General features: G+C 31.3%; 1 protein-coding gene and 1 long non-coding RNA gene across 2 annotated transcripts in view; one reads left to right on the top strand and one right to left on the bottom strand.

Moving 5' to 3' along the window:
* The window catches only part of LOC111623566 (ATP-dependent RNA helicase DDX1-like), a 159,493-nt gene extending 149,125 nt beyond the window's left edge, over positions 1–10,368 (bottom strand). Inside the window, exons 1-2 of the mRNA XM_023366181.1 lie at positions 10,217–10,368; positions 8,098–8,149 (exon numbers count right to left, since the gene is read on the bottom strand). Of these exons, the coding sequence (XP_023221949.1) occupies positions 8,098–8,149; positions 10,217–10,232 (68 nt within the window). The 5' untranslated portion in view covers positions 10,233–10,368. The remainder of the gene's footprint in view (positions 1–8,097; positions 8,150–10,216) is intronic.
* Positions 10,369–10,886: 518 nt separating this feature from the next.
* Positions 10,887–21,655, top strand: part of LOC111623589 — a 25,875-nt gene continuing 15,106 nt past the window's right edge. Inside the window, exons 1-2 of the long non-coding RNA XR_002756449.1 lie at positions 10,887–11,005; positions 19,985–20,106. This is a non-coding gene — a long non-coding RNA (uncharacterized LOC111623589). The remainder of the gene's footprint in view (positions 11,006–19,984; positions 20,107–21,655) is intronic.

Raw genomic sequence — 21,655 nt, forward strand, 5'->3', positions numbered from 1 at the left:
TGGTGTGGGCAATGACCAAGAGGTTGCATACACAGTGGCAAAAAAGATGGCTGACTGCTTGTCTGTTCAGGAGCAAGAGTAGATTGTTTGGTTACTTTCTACTGCATGCTACGAGGTGAAGAAATCAGTGGTTGATGTGCAAAAATGATTGCATACAATGAAGAGACATCATGCCACAATTTGTCTGGAAGCAATCAAGGATTATCACCTGAAGCTAAAATGACCACAGGTTCAGTTGTGGATGAACTGAAAAGTGACCATCCATTCCTATTATGATCTGAAGAAAATGTGTTATTGGTGGATGGCACTGGTGCCTAAATTGAATTTTAAGATATATACTTTATTAGACAGAAATATGGATATAAAATAATTTTCATCACTTTTGTTTTAGAAATATAGAAATTATGGTGATTTCTCAATGACTAGTTACTTTCCATCCACACTGTATATTTTAAATTATATAAATAATTTTTGTTATATATAAAAATACACTCTTAATAATTTAATAATACAAGGTATTTTCATAAGATTTTTAAATGTTTGGTTGATAATAATTATTTTTAANTGTGATCTCCTAGCAGCAAAGATTTTGACACTTTTTGCAACATCAGTCGTTTTAATTGCCTCTTTATTTTTTATTATGCTGCATATGGTAATTCTCGGCATATTAAATTCTTTGGCTAGGTTGGAAACACTTTGTCCATTTTCAAACTTAGCAATAATTTCTTTTTTTTTACCTCTATTGTTGTTCTAACAGCTTTTCTTTTTTGCTGTTTTTCTTCGGTGTGCTTTGTTGGAGCCAATGGAACTTGAGTTTTTGAAAATAATCAACACTAGAAACCAAGAACACACATGACTTCCCCACAAAGCAGACTAATTAACTACAGCTAACTGACATAGTGTTGCCAACTCAAAATTCAAATTTATGGCTAGACATTTTAATAAAAATATTCAAATCATATTGTTTCAATTAAAATTGTTTGATTTTTTTTTATAGCTAGATAGCATTATAAAAATAGCTAGGCCATTATAATTTAGGTAATTTGCATAGCTAGATTGTTCATAAATCTACTAAATCTAGCAAAAAATTAGCTAAACTGGCAAAACTAATTTAACACAGTTAGCTTATCAGCAATTGTAGTGCCACATCTGGTGTTTGGAATAACGACAAATACAGAAAATACTGACGAATATGGAAAAATAAAAAAGTCATCAAAATGTGACGAATATCGAATATTACAAATATAGAGGTTCCACTGTATTTACTAACACTGTTGCTTATTATAAATAATAATTGCTATTCAGTTAATTAAAACTTTTTTTAAAAAGTTCAAGAGTTTCAAATTAGCAAATTATAAGACATTACTATTATCTATATACAGGGTGGATGGAAAGTGACCAAGCATTGAGAAATCGCTATAATTTTTATAATAATAATGCAATCATAATAAAATTTGGGTGTGCATATACATCAATCAATAAAATTTTATAATTCCGACATCAGTGGTGTGGGCAATGACCAAGAGGTTGCATACACAGTGGCAAAAAAGATGGCTGACTGCTTGTCTGTTCAGGAGCAAGAGTAGATTGTTTGGTTACTTTCTACTGCATGCTACGAGGTGAAGAAATCAGTGGTTGATGTGCAAAAATGATTGCATACAATGAAGAGACATCATGCCACAATTTGTCTGGAAGCAATCAAGGATTATCACCTGAAGCTAAAATGACCACAGGTTCAGTTGTGGATGAACTGAAAAGTGACCATCCATTCCTATTATGATCTGAAGAAAATGTGTTATTGGTGGATGGCACTGGTGCCTAAATTGAATTTTAAGATATATACTTTATTAGACAGAAATATGGATATAAAATAATTTTCATCACTTTTGTTTTAGAAATATAGAAATTATGGTGATTTCTCAATGACTAGTTACTTTCCATCCACACTGTATATTTTAAATTATATAAATAATTTTTGTTATATATAAAAATACACTCTTAATAATTTAATAATACAAGGTATTTTCATAAGATTTTTAAATGTTTGGTTGATAATAAGTATTTTTAACTAATAACTTCCATCTTACTTTTTGCTGAACATTTAAATGATTACTAGGACATTGCGCAACTTTGTCATATGGCAATAAAATTGAGGTAGTGCAGGAAAGAAAGAAACACTCCACCACTTGTTAGGTATAGAAGAGGCAATCCTTGTACCTGACAGACACAGACAGGTAAACTTTACGCTTGCCACCACAAAAGAGCCTATCCTTATACCAGTCAGCCTTGGGAAAGGCAATACTTGTACATGTTGGCCATGGGAGATACGATCCTTGCACTTGCCGACCATGGGAGATACGATCCTTGCACTTGCCGACCATGGGAGATACGATCCTTGCACTTGCCGACCATGAGAGATACGATCCTTGCATTTGCTGACCCCTAGGCCTAAATTGCATTAGGTGTGCTCAGCTGCATCAGAGAGCATGGACATTATCACTTGAATACCTCTGTACATCAAAAACACATGGACTCCTATTTTTTACATTTAAATAAATCCTCATTACATTTTTGGATTCCTCATTGTAATTAATGGAAAATGGCAAAGTCAATTCTATAAGCTCATAGAAAGAATGCTAGCAACCATGGAACATCGTACAACAAAATCACGTGATTTGTGCAATATTACTTTGTTGCACACACTCATGCTATGATCTTATTTCTCAAAAGCAAAGTCACGGACCCCCATTTTTTATTATATTTTTTGGATTTCTTGTCACAATTAATAAAAAACAGCAAAGTGTAATCAAAATTGATCAGATTTTGAGAATGAACGCAATTCTGTTAGCCACATAGAAGAGGCTTCACTAATGCTCCGCCTCAAAAATATAAATTAAAAAAAAAAAAAAAATCAGACAAGAAAATAAATTCCAGTTTTGCATACTTAAATTAAATTTTGATAAATTATTATTCAACTATTACAAGATTTAATAATTCTGTTTAATAAAATACAAGGACATTATTTATTATAACTATGATTGTTATATTTAAATCAGGGATGCACAACCTTTTGTGAAGAAGGGCCAAATTAGGATTAAGTTTACTGACTGGGGGCCGGACCTCCAAGCGATTAATGCGATGGCTGAGATTGGATGCTGGAGGCAATCTTCTTGATGTCTGGTGTAATGGCAGATGTTGAAAGAACCAGCAGATTTTCCAAATTCTCGTTGGTTAACCTGTTCCGTGTTTTGCACTTGTTTAAATTCATAAGCGAAAACGTTTGTTCGCATACATAGGTACTGCTAAACATGCTTGCACAAAATTGAGCATTGTCTTTCAGTTTTGGAAATGATGTATCTGGCAGTTCTTTGTAGAATGTGAGGAGATTCGAATTTTTGAACTGTGATTTCAATTCATCACTGCACTGGATGTCTATCAACTCAAGTTGGACATCTGGAGGGGCATCTTCCACTTTCACATCAAATGGAGTTGAAAAAAGTTGCAGGTAGATCTTGTATTTCTGGAATTCACCAAACCTCTCATTGAATGATGTAAGGAGGGTGTTAACTTGGTCAGAGTAATCCATCTTCATATGTGGGTATTTCTCTTTCATGGCCTTGCAATGTGGAAAGTGTGTAAAGTTCTCTGATTGCATGTGGGACTTGAAAAGTGATAGTTTGGTCATAAATGCATTGATGTTACTTGTCAACTGAGAAACAAGTTGCATCTTTCCCTGCAATCTCAAATTAAGGTCGTTTAGATAAGCAGTAATGTCAGCAAGGAAAGCTAAATCACACTGCCATCTTTGTCCCTCCAAATTCCTTGTAGTGTTCCCCCGTTCTTTGAGGAAAGTGATAATAGGCCCCAATAGCTCCACAAATCTCTTGAGGACTGTTGCCTTGCTCAGCCAACGAACTTCAGTATACGTGGGCAGGTCAGCATAATCAGCATCTATTTCTTCAAGAAATGATGTGAAGAGTCGATGGTTGAGTCCATGACGGCGGATTAAGTTCACAGTATCATATACATCTTTCAGCAGACGTTCAAATCCCAGCTTCTTTGCACAAAGTTGCTGTTGGTGAATTATGCAATGATACTGGACTAACTCCTTTTGCCTGTCCCCAAGGTGGTTTTTCAGCAAGGTGACCATGCCATTCTCACATCCAACCATAGATGGTGCTCCATCGGTGGCAATGCTGGATAGCTTGTCAAAGTCCAGTGCTGATTTGTTGCAAACGCTCAATAAACTAGTAAATAAGTCAGCACCAGTTGTATGTCCAGAAAGTGATGCCATGCCAAGAAATTCTTCATTCACAATAAAATCTAGTGAAACACTTCTAATAAACACAATCACTTGTGCTGTTGATGATATGTCAGTGGATTCTTCCACAGCCAAAGAAAAATAAGCACAGTTTGCAACTAAAATATTAAGTTGGCCAGAAATGTCTGATGCAATTTGCGAGATTCTTTGTTGTATCGTCATGTGGTTAAGACTGATTGTTTGAAAACACTGTCTTCTCAGGACACATCTCACTTGCGATGATAAGACACTTTTTTATCATATCGCCATCTGTGAAAGGTTTCCCATTCTTGGCTATTAAAGCAGATATTTCTAGGCTGGCTTCAACAGCCGCATCCAATTCTCCAGATTGTTTCTTGAACACATTTTGTTGGCTGATTAGTGATCGTCGTAACGATTCGATTTTCCGTTTGCGTTCCGTACCTTGCAGAAGGAAATCCTTGTGTTGGCTTTCATGATGTCGCTTCAGGTTGAATTCTTTTGGCACTGCTATTGTTCCATTGCACAAAAGGCAAATAATGCTGTTGTTCTGTTGCACAAAACAGTACTTGTTAGTCCACACTTCCACTTCTTGAAACTGATGATTCTCGCGATTGACCTTGCGTTTAATGCCCGGCGCCATACTGTTCACTCTGCAAAACAATGTCTCATTGTGCCGAAAATTCTGAGGCCCGCAACAAATCATGTTTGAGATAAGGCAAGCTAGACTACCACGTGCTTTGTTCTGTATCCACTCTGACCAAAGACTAAAGAGGCGGGGACAGAAGACTATTACGCACACGTGGCCAGGCAGGTCTTAATTCGTTCGACCCCTGTCCGGGCGTCTCCACCATTTCTCAGAATTTGTGAGTCAGATCGTCAACATGCCAGGTGCAGGACACTAATCCATCATAAATGTGGTTACCATTCTTACCTAAATTATATTTATGGCCCGTCAGTTTTACCCCCGTGTTCAGAAATGAATCAAAAGTGATTAACACAGTGCAGTGGAAAATCTGAATATTTTAAATATAATTATTAAAATTGCGATATCTCGTTTCAAATTGGCGCTAGAATCAATTTTTTTTTTTTTTCTGTCCTAAATATATCACAGTTTACGACTGTTAAATTTCAAATAAAATAAAAATTAAAAATAATAATTTAATTTTAAATTTACGAAAAAAAGAATGTAAAAATAAAAGTAAATAAAAAGTTCCAATTAATTTACTACTTAAATAACCTAAATATATCTGTTTTCTTTCAAACAAAAAAAACCGCAGCTTTCTAGCTACACGGAATCATTTTACAACCCTCTTTGTTGACAAGTTTATGGCTTGACGCGGTTTGTAATAATTATTAAATCCAAAATATTTTAATGCAAATGGCTTCCTTTTAGTCGTAATGACTCTATTCCAACTACAGTATTAATTTTCTTGGTCCAACTTAATAATAATAAATTTGATGCGAAAAAATTTTTTTCTATTCTTAGTCTATGGAGAGATATTGTTGTAAATTATTGGTTGTTATAGCTTTTTGTACATTTCTTTTTGAACTCTGGTTAGTTTTTTCTAGTTTGAATGACATTAGGTTGACGAATAAGCGTCTTTTCAGAAAAGATTGATTCAAATTCGACTATACCAATCAGAATCTAGAATGTAAACAAATGCTAAAAAATCGTTATTTTCATGGTTTTTCAGCGCTATTTTCACTTATTTTTGTTATTTGACGCTATTTAGACGAATAAGCAAGTTTTCCGAAGCATAAAATTGAAGATTTCCCGCCAAAATAGAAACTTCCCGATAACATCGGAAATGACGTTCTAACATCATTTTATTCTATTTGATTCTTCAAAAAATCGTTATAATACTATGTATTAGACTTAAAATATTAGATATCTAAACCAGAAAGTGTTAGCTAGAAATAGACTTATTTATAGAACAACTCCCCCATTTCTCACTTCAGGGAAAGTTATAAAACAGTTGGGTGCTAATGACTTTGTGAAAGGGAAAAGTTCTACACTTAGAAAGTTGGAAAGAAGGGATTTGGCCTGTACGGTCGGGCGGGCTGCATAAACATTGATAAGGGGCCATATGTGGCCCGCGGGCCGTAGGTTGTGCACCCCTGTTTAAATACACTATTATTACTCTTGAAATCTGTACTTAAATTAGTGTTTAATAAAAAAACACAATTTGGACTTTTAGTATAAATATGAATAATTTGATACTATTATATCTTATATTAAAAATGAAATTAAAGAAGAGAAATTAGTAGTCAACTGGTTTATTACTTATAAATCAGTTGACTACTAATCAGATGTTATATAATACTGGAAGATAAGATCAGACTTGAGGTCCAAGTAACATAACTGGCAATGCATCTGAACGGTAAGCAGCAGTTGTGGGTTTGAGTCCTGCTCTGGCCGATTCTTTTCTTCCAGTTATTCTAAATTATTTAATTAAAATTATAATTATAATTATTAAAGTTATTAAAAGATGGTATCTAATGCCTCCCTCTAGTATCAAATTGTTTCATAATTTATTATCTAGACCGATGACATACAGCATTGGTTGGCTTTTAGTAATATAATGTATCGGGTTTTAGAGGAGTTTGTAATAAACAATGTGTTTTGGGGATTCCCTGAAATGCACTTTTTCTGTAAAGTGCATTTCAAGGAATCCCCAAAACAAATTGTTTATTATAGTATGGAAAAGTAATAATATGGAAAAATTTTCATGTTTTAGTAATATTTTAAGTACAGATAGCATAATTATTTAGCTATTTTTATGATGTCTAATTGTAGAAAATACATAATTTTCTTTCTAATTTAAACTACTAAAGCAGTACAAATATTGGAAAGTAAAGAGAAAATGCAATATTGTTATACGAGGCGTGTCCGGAAAGTAAGTACCGTTTCGTTTTACCGCCACCGCAGCGGTAGTATCGCAGTTCAGCACCTGTGCACACGTGTGTCTGGTTGATTGTCAGTCCAGTGACGCCATTACAGCCAGATTGTGATGTTTTTCCATGTGTTAATGAGCGTTCAAAATGTTTAAGACGATTGCCGATCCCGCCGACTGTGAAGTGCGTTGTGTAATATGGTTTTTGAACGCAAAGAATGTTAAGCCAGTTGAAATTTGTCGTCAACTTGTAGAGATTTATGGTGAAAATGTAATGAGTGATGGAATTGTGAGAAAGTGGGTTCGACAATTCAATGCTGGATGCACCAATGTTCATGACGAAGCACGGAATGGCCGGCCTTCTGTCGTCAATGAAGATTTGGTTGCAAAAGTGAATGAAAAAATTCTTGAAAACAGACGGTTCACAATAAGATTGCTTTGTGATGAGTTTCCACAAATTTCAAAAACTGTTTTGCATGAGATTGTCACAAATCAATGTTCAGCAGTGGCTGTCTTCACTGGCGGCATCTTTCTTTGAAGAGGGTATAGACAAGTTGGTTTCCCGATATGACAAATGTCTGAACAATGGTGGTAACTATGTAGAAAAATAGTTTCCGACNAGCTTCCAACATGCTCTTCCATGCAAAAATAAATTTTTTTTTGAAAAAGATTTTTTATGTGAGTTTTTCCAAAACGGTATTTACTTTCCGGACACACCTCGTACATACTAATAAAAACTAGAAAATTGAAACTTTTTTGAGAAACTTCAATAACTCTTCTGGTGTTTTAATTTTAAAAAATTCAACAGCTTTTTCTTCATGTGTAATTATTTTTACAAAACATATATATATATATTTTCTAATAAAATTTAGTAAATTTAAGAATAAGAAATCTTTAATTTTTAATTAAAATAATACTTACGACCACTCCATCTCATCTACAGCTTTACCAATTTCAGGCATCACACCCATTTCTATAAATATGAAAATAAAATCATTTGTAAATATTTTATTTCTAACACATTTATATACATATAAAAATTACAATACATATAACATAAATATATAATGCCTTTAAAATATAATCATCATTCCAACTTCAAGTTTGATATAATATTCACAACTTCATATGAATTTTATTCTAAGTTTGGAGATAAATTGAAAATAGATTTTATTTATAATTCAATTAATTTAATAATAGAATCTTTGACTGCAATATTTCAAAGCACAAATTAATATATTAAAATTGAAAAAGAATCTCAAAGTTCATGTTTAAATGGTTATTAATTTCTTAAGTAGAAACAAATAAATTGATAATACTGTGTATATATATATATATATTAAAATGTAGCTCTCAGTCAATGAGTATAAACCACCACAAAATAAAAATCTCTAAGAAACAAAAAGTTAAATCGGATTAATTCATTTATTTTTAAAAAACAAGAAGTGGCCAAAATAATAATAATGATTCCAAAACAGGGCCACCTATTTCAAACTAAGATGTCAAAGCAATTGTCAATAACCTTGTATAAGACAAAACAGGGTTATTTATATGAAGGAGATAAAAACTGCCTGGCAGTTTTTATCAACCACCTAGCAAAACAATTCTGGATGGAACAATGCTTCGGTAATACCATATTTTTGTGGAATGATTAGCATGCTACATATAACTGGGGAGACTAGCATGCCAGTTAAACTGCAACTAAAGAATAAAATTAATCAGATCTAACAAAACTAGTTGTTAAATAATTGTTAAAGAAAACATTCTTTAGAGTACCATAAAATAACAACATTGTAATTTGACCAACTTACAACCAGGAAGAGTTTTCATTTACAGGTAATAAAACAATTAGCAGCTTTTTGACAGCAGCAGCAAGTCAATGTGTGGGCTGCACTGACAATCTGCCAGAAAAGTAATAAAGTTTCACCCAGTACACAGGGGTGAAATCTATATTCGTTTGGATATAGAATAATTGTAAGTGTTCAAGAGAATTGATAACCTGATGATGGCCTGTTGATCAGGTTGAAAACGTTTGTTTAAAGCAGTAAAGCAAGTTCTCAGCAACATAAGGTATATGTGTTATAATAGATCAAAAAAAAAAAAAAAAAAAAAAAAATTAAAAACTTAAAAATCTATAATCTAGCAATTTTTTAAAAACGTGCAAATTTTTTTGCCCATGTTGTATAAGCATCATCAAGCAAACTAATCTGATTAAAGCTGAAACAACGGGAATTGCCATATACATGTGAAGAAGAGAATTGACATAAGACAAGAGAAAGGAGAGGGGGAGGATAGTAAGATTTATAGTTTGAAGAAAGACTTCCAAGTAAGGAAGGAGTTAACCCCTTAACGCCCTTGGCCATAAAGGCCTTGCAATCAACTTTCGAGAATTGACAAAAATATTGGCAGCATGGTCCTCAAGCTTAATATAAAGCCTTAATAATCGGAGGAAGCAGATACTATGCATCTTTATATCCTATGCTATATGTTTATGCATGATGATCTGAGATGGTAACTCTCTGTACTTATGATTTTAGATATTTATGTAAACTTTAGGATTGTTTATACTTCTGTTGCAATGTTAAAACTGATGTCATAAATTGCAACGGATTATAGGCTAGTTCAAAAACATTCAAAAAGCTTGTTCGTTTGTACGAAGCATTTGATTTTTACAGTTTTTATCTTGTATTTGCTTTCTTTTTCTTGAGAAAGGTCGTTTAACATGACCGAAAACGTTTGAAGTAATAAACTTCGGCTGCAAGATAAGGTGTATTAGTAAGTTTTTTTTTAATTTTTATTTTAAACACCAAGTGACAATTATAATTAGTTTACTTTTGACTTTCATATAATTAACTCTCAATATAAATTTATATTTATTTATATTTATAAAAACGATAATTATTATCTAACGATTACCATAAAAACAACGTTAATTAAGATGTAAAACAGAACATTTAAATTGAAAATCCTTATAAATAATATTAACTGAAAAAACTAATATTTTAAAAATAACTGCATTACATTAAATAAAAACACAAACCTTCAAAGGCTGTCATTTTTCTAATTTTTTGACAAAAAACAAAAATATACTGATTATATAAACCCTATAAAACTTTAATTAATACTTATGACAACCCGCAGACGTGAAACCATAAACCAATGTGCTCGTTTTCCTCCGTTACTAAAAGTAAATTTAAAAATAGCCAAAAAATCGATCATGTCTTTTGAACTTTTATAAATATAATATTTATAAATTATTATTAAAAATATTATTTATATATTTTTTCAGGAGCATATACATTAGTTTGAAGCGCGATACAAATATCCTGAATTTAAAATTAAAACGTAAAAAGACAAACGCTGCATCTACATCAATAAGTATATAATAATATAATAATAAATATGTCATTAAGGTTTTTTAGAAATGTTTACGCATGGTATTTATAAAATAAACATATTAATAAGCTTATTGTTCTTAAATATATGATATAAAATTACAGAATCTGTCAATCCCGATCGAGCGAAAAAATTTGTTTGAAAATTAGGATTAAAAAAAAATACATTGAAATGGAATTACAATTTAAATTAAAATTTTCTGAATATAATCAATAAATTATGTTTTGAGTTAATTTAAAATTGTATTAAAACAAATTATCAAATTTCTTGTTGTTACATTGAAAATAGTGAATTAATTTTACATATTTGCCAGATTACGTTATCAAAATCCAAGATGGCAGCTGTCAGGATGAGGAATGTACCTTTACAGTGGAAAGGAAATTTTGCAAATGAAGAAAACTTAAAAAATATGTTGAGACATTTGAATTATAAAGTAAGATTTAGTGTCTTTTTTATTTTGCATCTATATACAATGGTTTAAAGTACATTAAATTGTTATTATGATATAGTATTTGTTGTTGTTTAAATAAAATAAGAGGTAATTGAAACTATATTTAAAAGTAGAATTATGTGAAGTGGATTTATCAAATTGGTTTAACTACAGAAATGATAGATAAAACGATGAAATTTTGTTTAACAGAGATTATAACTTACATTATTATAATTAAATTAGATTAATATGTTTTACTTATTTATAGCTAAAATGTGTTTTATAATTCTTAATAACCTATGGAATTAATGTATAGTGTTTTAATTAATTTTAGATTGTAATTGTAAAGTTTAAAACCTGCAAACAATAATCTTACTGGAATAACTAAGTTAGGACGATTATTATAATTTTTTTTCCTTTTTTAACAAAAAATTTTAGGGTAGATGCATTCAAAAATAAAATAATCTAATTGTATTGTAATGTATTAAGTATTAAATTATAAAGAAGTATTTCAAATTGATTAATCATTTCTATTCAGATTACAGAAGGAATAGTGCTAGAAAATTTAATATGTTAATATGAACATACACACTTTCACTATTATTACGAAAATATGTTTAAATTTACACACTGATTAGATGTATAGCGAATAATTTTGTTGATATTTATCAATATTTATGCTTGTACAACAAATGCAAATTGCGTCTTACATAAAATAATGTTTGAAAATGCAAACCTCCCGACTACTATTTGAACAAAGAATATACAAATCCTTAAAATAATTAAAAGAGAATTAAAAACCAGTAGTGATAATGAAAATAAGTAACTTAATATCTTTGTGTATTTTTCAGATAAGAATTGTGATTTAGTCATTGAGAATTTTATTATAGAATCAGCTGATCAACTTCTGAATGTTGACTTACTTGTTAGATGAGTCAGGATCATATATAAACTTGTTTAGCTATGTGCTTTTGACTATTAAAAGTTCCTTCTATTAAGAATTATCTGGCATGATTTTCCTATTTAAATTATTTGTGTTTTATTAAAATATATAAACAAGACTGATCAGTCAGATCCATGACATAATAGAACATGGTTCAATGCTCTGATAGAAAAGCAACTTTGAAAAATATTTAAATAACTCAATCACTAAAAACCATTCTCATTCTCACAATAAATAAGATCCCAAAATTTCAAGAGAGATAAATTAATGATTTGATTAAGTTACTGGTAATCTCATATTTTTTACTGGTAAATTTGATAAAAATAGGTAGACGTAATAATTTTTAGTCAAATATTTATTTGTACATAGTTTTACATATATTTATATTTTTATATATTAGACATAGGAGCATCAAATATTTATTTAAACTGTAAATGTAGTTTGTCATTTTTCTTTTAAACTATTGCTTTACATTTCAATATGTGATCGGTTCAGACACCATTATTTTCTAGGAAATTAATGATGTCTTATCACATCTACAAACTCCAAAAATATTAGCCAACCAACAACTTTATTTTACCCAGATGCATTACGGAAATTACAATATTTCCCTCCTCAGTGGGTGTCTGAACTTGTTACATATTAAAATTAAAAAAAAAAAAAATGGAATAGAAGCAGAAGTATAAATAATTACTTTACAGTTTTTTACAATTTTTAAAGTATCATATTACAGCACTAAGCTGGACATTTTGGCAATTTGTTTCTTTACTCATAATACCTAGAGTACAATAATGATTTTAGTTTGCAAAATGGGATGCATTTATTTGAATTTGACTTTTTAATTGAGGCAATTAAAAAATTATAAAATGTTCTGTTTTTAGTCAATGAAATTGTTGCTATTTAAAATAGAAGACAGGGAATACAATTGGACATAGTGCACTAGTGATTGTTTAGTTACCAACTCACTGATAAGTTGGCAACTAAGCAATCACTAATACTTTAATTTTTGCACTTAGAGTGAAAATTTTAAAACTAATAACTCAATCACTAAAAATCAGTAATAAAAAAGTTGGTAAATTATTATTAATCCCTAGTTAGCAGGGCTGTGGAGTCGGAGTCATGGAGGTTTGGTGTTTTAGCCTGAGTCGGAGTCATTAAAAAATCCTCCGACTCCTTTTTACTTACCAACTTGTTATGTATATAAGACGGAAAAGTATTGGAATCATGTCAAATTTGACCCTCCAGGTTTTTTTTTTTCCAAATCTACACATTTCGAGACCTCCCGAACCCCACAAAAAAGTCAATAAAAGAGGAAAAATTCGCACGCGTGTGTGTGTTGACGTCTAATTTGTTTAATTTCTTTATTTTCTGTTCTGAGATATTAAACAATAGCTCAGAATGGGTAAAGTTTAAGAAATGAAATGTGGCACTGTCGCTTGCGTATAAAGGGGCATTAATACTATCAAATTTTGGTTTTTAATTAAAGGTCGATAGGATGAAGACATAAAAGTGGTCATGTGTCATATCTCTTAATGAATATTTTACTCATTATTAGTGTTCAAAATTTAAAAAAATAAAATAAAACTTGTCTCTACCCTCAAAGTAAGCTCTTTTGCCATTTTATAATAGTACAGTAAAACCCGTTAAGATGTTCTTGCCTAAGACGCCAGAATGTATATGGGGACATGATTTAGTTCAAACACTTTGACGCTTAATAACTCCTGTGTTAAACCATCTGACTCTGATTCTGACCACTCTGACCATAAAAATTATTAGGCTTCAAACAGGGTGAACAAAATCATGCCCCCACACATAGTCTAACATCCACACATATAGAAAAAAAACCTTGAATCTTTTGCATATCTCGAAATTTCAGTGTCCTGAGTCCAAAAATGTAAAAATTTGGGAGGAGTCATTTTTTGACCGAGAGCTACACTTTTCTTCTGTTATATATAACAGCCGGAAAAGTAAAAATTATTGAATACATATTTATATATTACTTAGAGAAATCTTTTAGCTTTGGAATAAAAAGTTTCTATGCTCTATCTTTATTAGAACTCTATTTATTGAATCTTTTATTCTGAGGTCACGTGATGACATCAGAATTTCCAGGTCTCTTTTGGTAACAAGTCCGCCCCTAGTCGGAGTTGGAGTCGGTAGATTTTTATGCGACTCCACAGCCCTGCTAGTTAGGATGCTGAATTTGTTCATTTGATTTCAAATATAAGAACTATTCTATCTGATAAGTTTGTGTTTATAGTTGAGCTTCTAAGAGAGAGTATTTAAAAAAAAAAGGATAAATGTGTATGGGGCCCTGGGCATGTTATGACTAAATAAATTTAATTTATAAACCTATAATATAAGATCTAAGATGATTTATATACTTACTTTTATATATCTGTTAAAATTGATTTGTACCTAGTGTTGTGAACATGCATAATATATAAACATGGATAAGCAGCATTAAGAATTTATATACAAAATGTGAAAATTGTATTAATTTAATTTAATATATAATACAGTAATATCTATGGACTTTTATAATCACATTTGGACTCTGTTATGCTGATAGCATTAAGTGGTGTATGTAAAGCTTCATTTAGTGAAAATTCTAGTTTTATTTAAAACAGTATTAAAAAATATATAAATCAGGTTTTTAATTACAGTGGAATCCCATTTATCCGGCCCAAACGGGACCAGGCCCAATTCAGATGACCAAAAATCCAGATAATCCAGAAAATTTGTTAACGACATAAATAACACAGTTTAGATGTACAGTACATTATGTATACTTTTATAACAATATTAACAGTATAAAGCAAGGCTGCCCAAACCCAGGCCAGCAAGCCACAAAGGTGCCCATCAACACATTTGAATTTGCCTGCCCACAGTAGTGGTCAGCTGTCACCAGTTGGTAGCACACAATGTCATGCAACCAATTATGCCAACTGCCACGTGATTGGTCAATTGGTTGAACACAGAATGAACTATGACTTGAGTCACCACCACACTGCTGTTAATACCTAACCTATGCATTTATTACACTTGTTCCGTTAGTTTTGAGTTGACTTTTGTGTATTAAAATTAAATTGTTGGGTGCTTCTTCAGATTGTTGTTTGAATAGTTACATATACATAAATTTAGGTTAGGTTAGGGAAGACTTCCCTGCAATGTGTGATCTTGTTTTGCAGGTTTTAAGCAGATTTGGCTCAACATATATTTGCAAAAAGTTTTTTTCTACTCTACACTATGTAAAAAATAAATACCGCAGTTCTTTAACTGTCTCATATTTCAAATTTGATATTGTTTCTTCTGTAAAAGTTCGTCCAATGGAGAATTATTTGTAATAAAATAAAATTGAAGACAAAACTGTCCAAAAAAAGATCACCATTTATTATTTGTGTTCCAAGACTAAAACATTTTTGGTGACTGACCTTCTTTTTTAGGCTACTTGTCGCTATAAAGTTTACAAAAAGTCCTTTTAAAAAACACAAAACACATCCAATTAAAATTTTTAATTTTAATTTTTGGACAGTTTTGTCTTCAATTTTATTTTATTAGAAATAATTCTCCATCGGACGAACTTTTACAGAAAAAATTTTTACATATATCGTCACCAGGGGGCAACTTCTCTAAAAATCTACATTTTCCAGCGCTGATCTTTAGTAGATAAAAAGAAAAAGAAACCCCAAAAGAAGGTATGATGGAAGTAAGCAAGACAACTGTATGTCACCAGTTCCTTTTTCAGAAATTTTTTAAAAATTTTAATTGGATGTGTTTTGTGTTTTTTAAAAGGACTTTTTGTAAACTTTATAGCGACAAGTAGCCTAAAAAAGAAGGTCAGTCACCAAAAATGTTTTAGTCTTGGAACACAAATAATAAATGGTGATCTTTTTTTGGACAGTTTTGTCTTCAATTTTATTTTATTACAAATAATTCTCCATTGGACGAACTTTTACAGAAGAAACAATATCAAATTTGAAATATGAGACAGTTAAAGAACTGCGGTATTTATTTTTTACATAGTGTAGAGTAGAAAAAAACTTTTTGCAAATATATGTTGAGCCAAATCTGCTTAAAACCTGCAAAACAAGATCACACATTGCAGGGAAGTCTTCCCTAACCTAACCTAAATTTATGTATATGTAACTATTCAAACAANTAATTCAGTATATTTGTAATAGGAATTTATTATTTCAGGGGCTTATATATATCTCTCGAAGGGTCGCGAGTAGGGGTATGGTTCCTTTGACTTTATTGTTAGTACAGGGGTCTATGGTTTGTGGGTCGCCACCTCTTCATTCAGAGGGTAAATCTTACCAATCGGATTTTAACAGAGCTGTAGAGCATAATAATATAAATAATTCAGTATATTTGTAATAGGAATTTATTATTTCAGGGGCTTATATATATCTCTCGAAGGGTCGCGAGTAGGGGTATGGTTCCTTTGACTTTATTGTTAGTACAGGGGTCTACGGTTTGTGGGTCGCCACCTCTTCATTCAGAGGGTAAATCTTACCAATCGGATTTTAACAGAGCTGTAGAGCATATTGATAGGAACAAAAAAGTCAAAGGAACCATGCCTCATGGAAATTTGTAAAGAATGCCCACTAGGGGGCGTCGCAGGCTACTAGTACATTTATAGAAGAATCATGAGTGTAAGCAAGTATGATTCACTAGGTGGCCTGCCGACTGACATGTAATTGAAATTATAGCCCACCTCCAAAATGAATTGGGCAGCCCTGGTATAAAGCAAAAGACATATTTACATACAGTATCAGTTCATTGTTTTCTATCATCTGGTACAGTACACATGCATAAGTTTCCTGGCCAATTGTGTGGGGTAGAACTTCTCTTAATGACTTTTTTCAAGGTTAACTGGTAATTAGACTTAGCACTCTGTAGAGAAACAGAGGACTAATTTGAACTGAAGTAATTGTGATATACTGTACTGTATTTATATTTGTTACCAGATTCTTGGTAAAATCACAGGTATTCAAAATTGGCATTGAGCCAAGGGAAAACAGTATTCTTACAGCTGCAACATTTTATTCAGGCAAGAATATACTAATTACAAGTTAATTCTTTAATTTTTTTCACATAGACAGACATACGAAAAACCTATATATCTTATTCTGGATAAACCGGAGATTGGATTAATGGGTTCTGGATAAATGGGGTTCCACTGTATAAATGTTATTAATTAATACATAATTCATTCAATGTTTATTTGCTTGCTAATTTTGCAGTGTAATATTTAATAATACTTGGTATTAGGGTTTCTCATTTCCCAGTCTTTTGCTTGTCCTGGGATTCCGGGATAAAAGTGAACTGTTTCCTGGGATAGAATTAATTATTTTTAAGATATACAAAATATCTTGAAATCAAATGATATAATTATTTTTCATTTTATAAAGTAATTTAATATGTTCTGCAACCTCCAAAATCATATTAATAATGCTGTTTAAGATATATATTAAAAATTACCTTTGAATTACGTAGAAATTTTCACAAATAGAAAAAATTTATTAAAGTTTGCTGGAAACTGCATACTACAACAACAACAACAACAAACAAATGCTTTGAATTGAGTTGAAAATTTAAAAAAAAAATTAACTTAGATCAAACTTTTAACTTAAAAGGTAATTTTCATTTTTTAAATAAAACATAATATAAAATATTATTGTAAATTTTTATAATAAGATTTTAAAAAGTAAAGATGGTCAATACTCCAATCAGTGAATCTGATTCTTATTTTAGTAATGAAAAGTTTTGCTACCAAGAATGCCCTTTTCGATTCAATTCATGTGAGTGGAATCGTCTTTAATGCATTTATGAGAGACAGATGTGTGCGTTTTTCACCTGTAGCCTGGAAGATTTCTAGTTCATTTTCGAGATTGTAGTATTTCTTTTGCTCTCTAGTATTCTTGATTTGTCTACTCGGCTGCTTTAATAGAAACATCAAGCTTATAGCCTGATAATTTGGCAGTTCATTCATCTTTAATAATCAGGTTTATGAAGGAAAACTTCATATTTGCAGACTTTGTACTCATTTGTATCCTTGCCCAATTTGCACAATTTGGTGTTATGCAGTTATTGAAGCTACTGGGCATGGTTAAAAATTAAGACAGCATAAGCACAATTATTCTAAATATTTGTGCTTATGCTGTCTTAATTTTTAACCATGCCCAGTAGCTTCAATAACTGCATAACACCAAATTGTGCAAATTGGGCAAGGATACAAATGAGTACAAAGTCTGCAAATATGAAGTTTTCCTTCATAAACCTGATTATTAAAGATGAATGAACTGCCAAATTATCAGGCTATAAGCTTGATGTTTCTATTAAAGCAGCCGAGTAGACAAATCAAGAATACTAGAGAGCAAAAGAAATACTACAATCTCGAAAATGAACTAGAAATCTTCCAGGCTACAGGTGAAAAACGCACACAGTAAAGAATTTTCAGTCTTGCCACAGATAAGCCACATATTGATTATTGATCATTTGTGACATGCCATAATGAGCAAAAATTTAAAAAACTAATAAGTAGGTTTAAAATTAATAAATACAAATGTATTCTGACTGTTTGAGTCAATTATACTTTCTATTNCAGTAAAGAATTTTCAGTCTTGCCACAGATAAGCCACATATTGATTATTGATCATTTGTGACATGCCATAATGAGCAAAAATTTAAAAAACTAATAAGTAGGTTTAAAATTAATAAATACAAATGTATTCTGACTGTTTGAGTCAATTATACTTTCTATTTGTGAAATTTCCTCAACCTTAACACAAAATAAGAAAAAAGTGAATTTTTAAAAAATTTGCGTGATTTCTTGGGATATTTCTCGGGTTAAAAAAAACAACTGGTATCCCGGGATCCCGTTTGAGAAATCCTACTTGGTATATAATTGAAGTAACAATGTCTGCACTTTGAACTGTTGCAATGTAAACAAATTACAGTTGAAATGATGATTAACATTTAGAGCACTAGTTAAGACCAAAAACAATAATTGATAATGATTGTGTTATCAGCCACATTGGGATTGAAAAAATTAGTAGTGGAAATGACAAGATTTTTAAATAAAATAGCGGAGAAGGTAAATTGTTCCTTTATCAATGATCAAAGAAAACACAGAATAAAATTTTGTTTTCATTCTTTTTATAAATAACAGTAATTAAAAAAAAATGAAGGATATGTTTCAAGATTCCATTTCACATATGAATGTTAGTTTTGATTATATGTTTCAGTTTTATGTGGTATCAGTCTTTTGTGTAAATTGTGCATTATTTATTGCTCTTAGAAATTAATTTTTGTTATTTCTCATATCAGTAATAAGTAAAACTATTCAAAACTGGGTATACATTAATAAGCACTGTACATATAACAAAATCCAGCAATAAATTAGAAGTAAGTAAATTTTTTTCACCTATGTTTAATGGGCATCATCAGGCTAACTGTCCTTCATGGTTTGAATACAGCTGTTAAAACAAACAGCTTGGACCAAAAACTTACTAGGAATAAGTGATTGCTGACCACATGTTAAAAGAGGACTGACATGGGAGGGAGGATCCATTAAGCATGGATGAAAATGTTTGCTTTCTTCTAATTGGGCTGCAATTTGAAAAAATTCTAGACCTATAAATTTCCATTGTCGTTCATCTCTCTTTTCTTAATTGCGAGAACAGAATTAGATAGATGAAAGCAGAGATCAGATTTAGAAAGCTTAAGGGCATGAGGTCCAATTAAGTATATACAAACTTCCAGTTTACACTGGAAGTCATGTTATTTTAATTTAAAAATTTTTATGCATTTCCCTATTGCACAACTCTATTGCTAACAGGAAAAGTATGATGTACAGGGGCAAGACACTATTAATTTGAGGTGGCAATCATATATTTTAAGTTAAATTAATTACAAATATGATTAAAAATTGCAACCTGGCATTGTGACAATGTCACAATAAATAATTGCTGTTGTTGTTATAAGAATAATATAAATAATATATATGACAACCCAGTTTTTAAATTTTTCAGTGTTTTATGTCAATAAAGAACTTTGCCTAGTGTGGTATATACAATTCCTGGTTTATGCTGAGCTTGCAGATATTCCATAAAATGGTAGAAAATATCAATTTTTTATGAATTACTTAAAAATGGTATGTAGACAACATTATGATTATTTGAATAAATACAAAAAGCTTAAGATTGAATTTAAAACAAAGTATAAGTTTAAAAAGTTTTATAGTTAATTTTGAGCCAGATTATGTTGATGATGATTAGAAAAACTAATATTTATATATTGCATATATGTATAGTAAAATTATATGGGGAGGCTCAGGATGGTCCTCTTGGATTTCATCAAGTTTCATACATGTATTGTAATATTTACCTTACTTTTTTTGTTAATCTGAAACTGTGTTGTTATTCTTGTGTGTTTCTTAAACACATTTATCTTACTATAAATTAATAATAAAACCATTTGACACAACTCTCAACCATTCACAAGAAAAGTGAGTTTAAAGTTTTCTGTATTTATTATAGCCTAACTAGGCTTTAGATTTTAAGGAAATGTCATGTGTTTTTTTTTTTTTAATTTTGTCCACCATTGCCATGTTATGACACTAGGGGTCAGCTTTAAAATAATAGAAGTTTCGGCACATGTTTTTGAAAGAGAGACTTGTTAGGTGTATTGAGTTCACGGGTTGGATGTCACGCCAACTTATGTCAATCAAAACTTCCAAGAACGTCAGTCTATGAGGCGTTAAATATACTTGAAATTATTTTTAATTTACGAGCGCTTTCGACGTAAATAAGCACGTCGTCTTCAGGTAAAATTAAATTCGAATAAAGAATTCGAACCATACATTTAAATTTAAAACATTATCGATACTAGCCGTTTTTTGAACATACAAAAAAGAGATTTTAAATTTAAATATTTAGAATTAAACATTTAAAATTGGTGCGCATGCGTTTTAAAACAAAAACATCGATTGGAGTGGCTATTAATTATTATGTGAACGCGAAAAATTGGCGCACGTGCACCTTAACATGCATAACATGAGAGCCTATTAGATGTCTATTAAGAACAATTAAATTTTTAGAATTTAAATTAAAACACTTTGTAAATACGTATAAAATTTTTGGCACGCATGCGCCTTAACATAGACAGCATAGAAACCGATCGGAATAGATCCACAAGTGCAAGTTTATGTTAAAATTTAAATTTTAAATATTAAAGCGCGGGACATAATTTAAAATACATAACACACGTAAAAAGACGCACATAAAGGGGCCGACATGTATGTGCTTTGAATCATGTAGGAGGTGCGGGAAGAGAATGCAAAATTATTGTTGGTTTTTTAACCGCCTGAATAAATTAATCCAGACGTCCGGTAAATCGAGGGTAGGGGTGTTGCACGGGGAGAGCAGTTTTGTGAGGAGGGCCTCCCAAATGTATATCAAGTTCCCTTCATCACAGCGTTTGAGTATTTCCACTCGATTCCAAAGCGCTACGTGGTGGTGTTGTATCACCAATTTGGAAAGTTCCGTGTCACAATTGCCAAGTGCCACCGAACGTTGGTGTTCAGATATGCGAGCAGCCAGCATTCTCGTAGTCGCTCCTATATAATTGGTGCATAGTCCTGATATTGGATTCTGCAGGGGAACGGAGTATACACCAGATTTTTCCAGGGTGGAAATAGCATC

The sequence above is a fragment of the Centruroides sculpturatus genome, unplaced genomic scaffold (assembly GCF_000671375.1).
Source record: "Centruroides sculpturatus isolate CEXI.00-Female unplaced genomic scaffold, Cexi_2.0 scaffold16, whole genome shotgun sequence".
Classification (NCBI taxonomy): Eukaryota; Metazoa; Arthropoda; class Arachnida; order Scorpiones; family Buthidae; genus Centruroides; species Centruroides sculpturatus.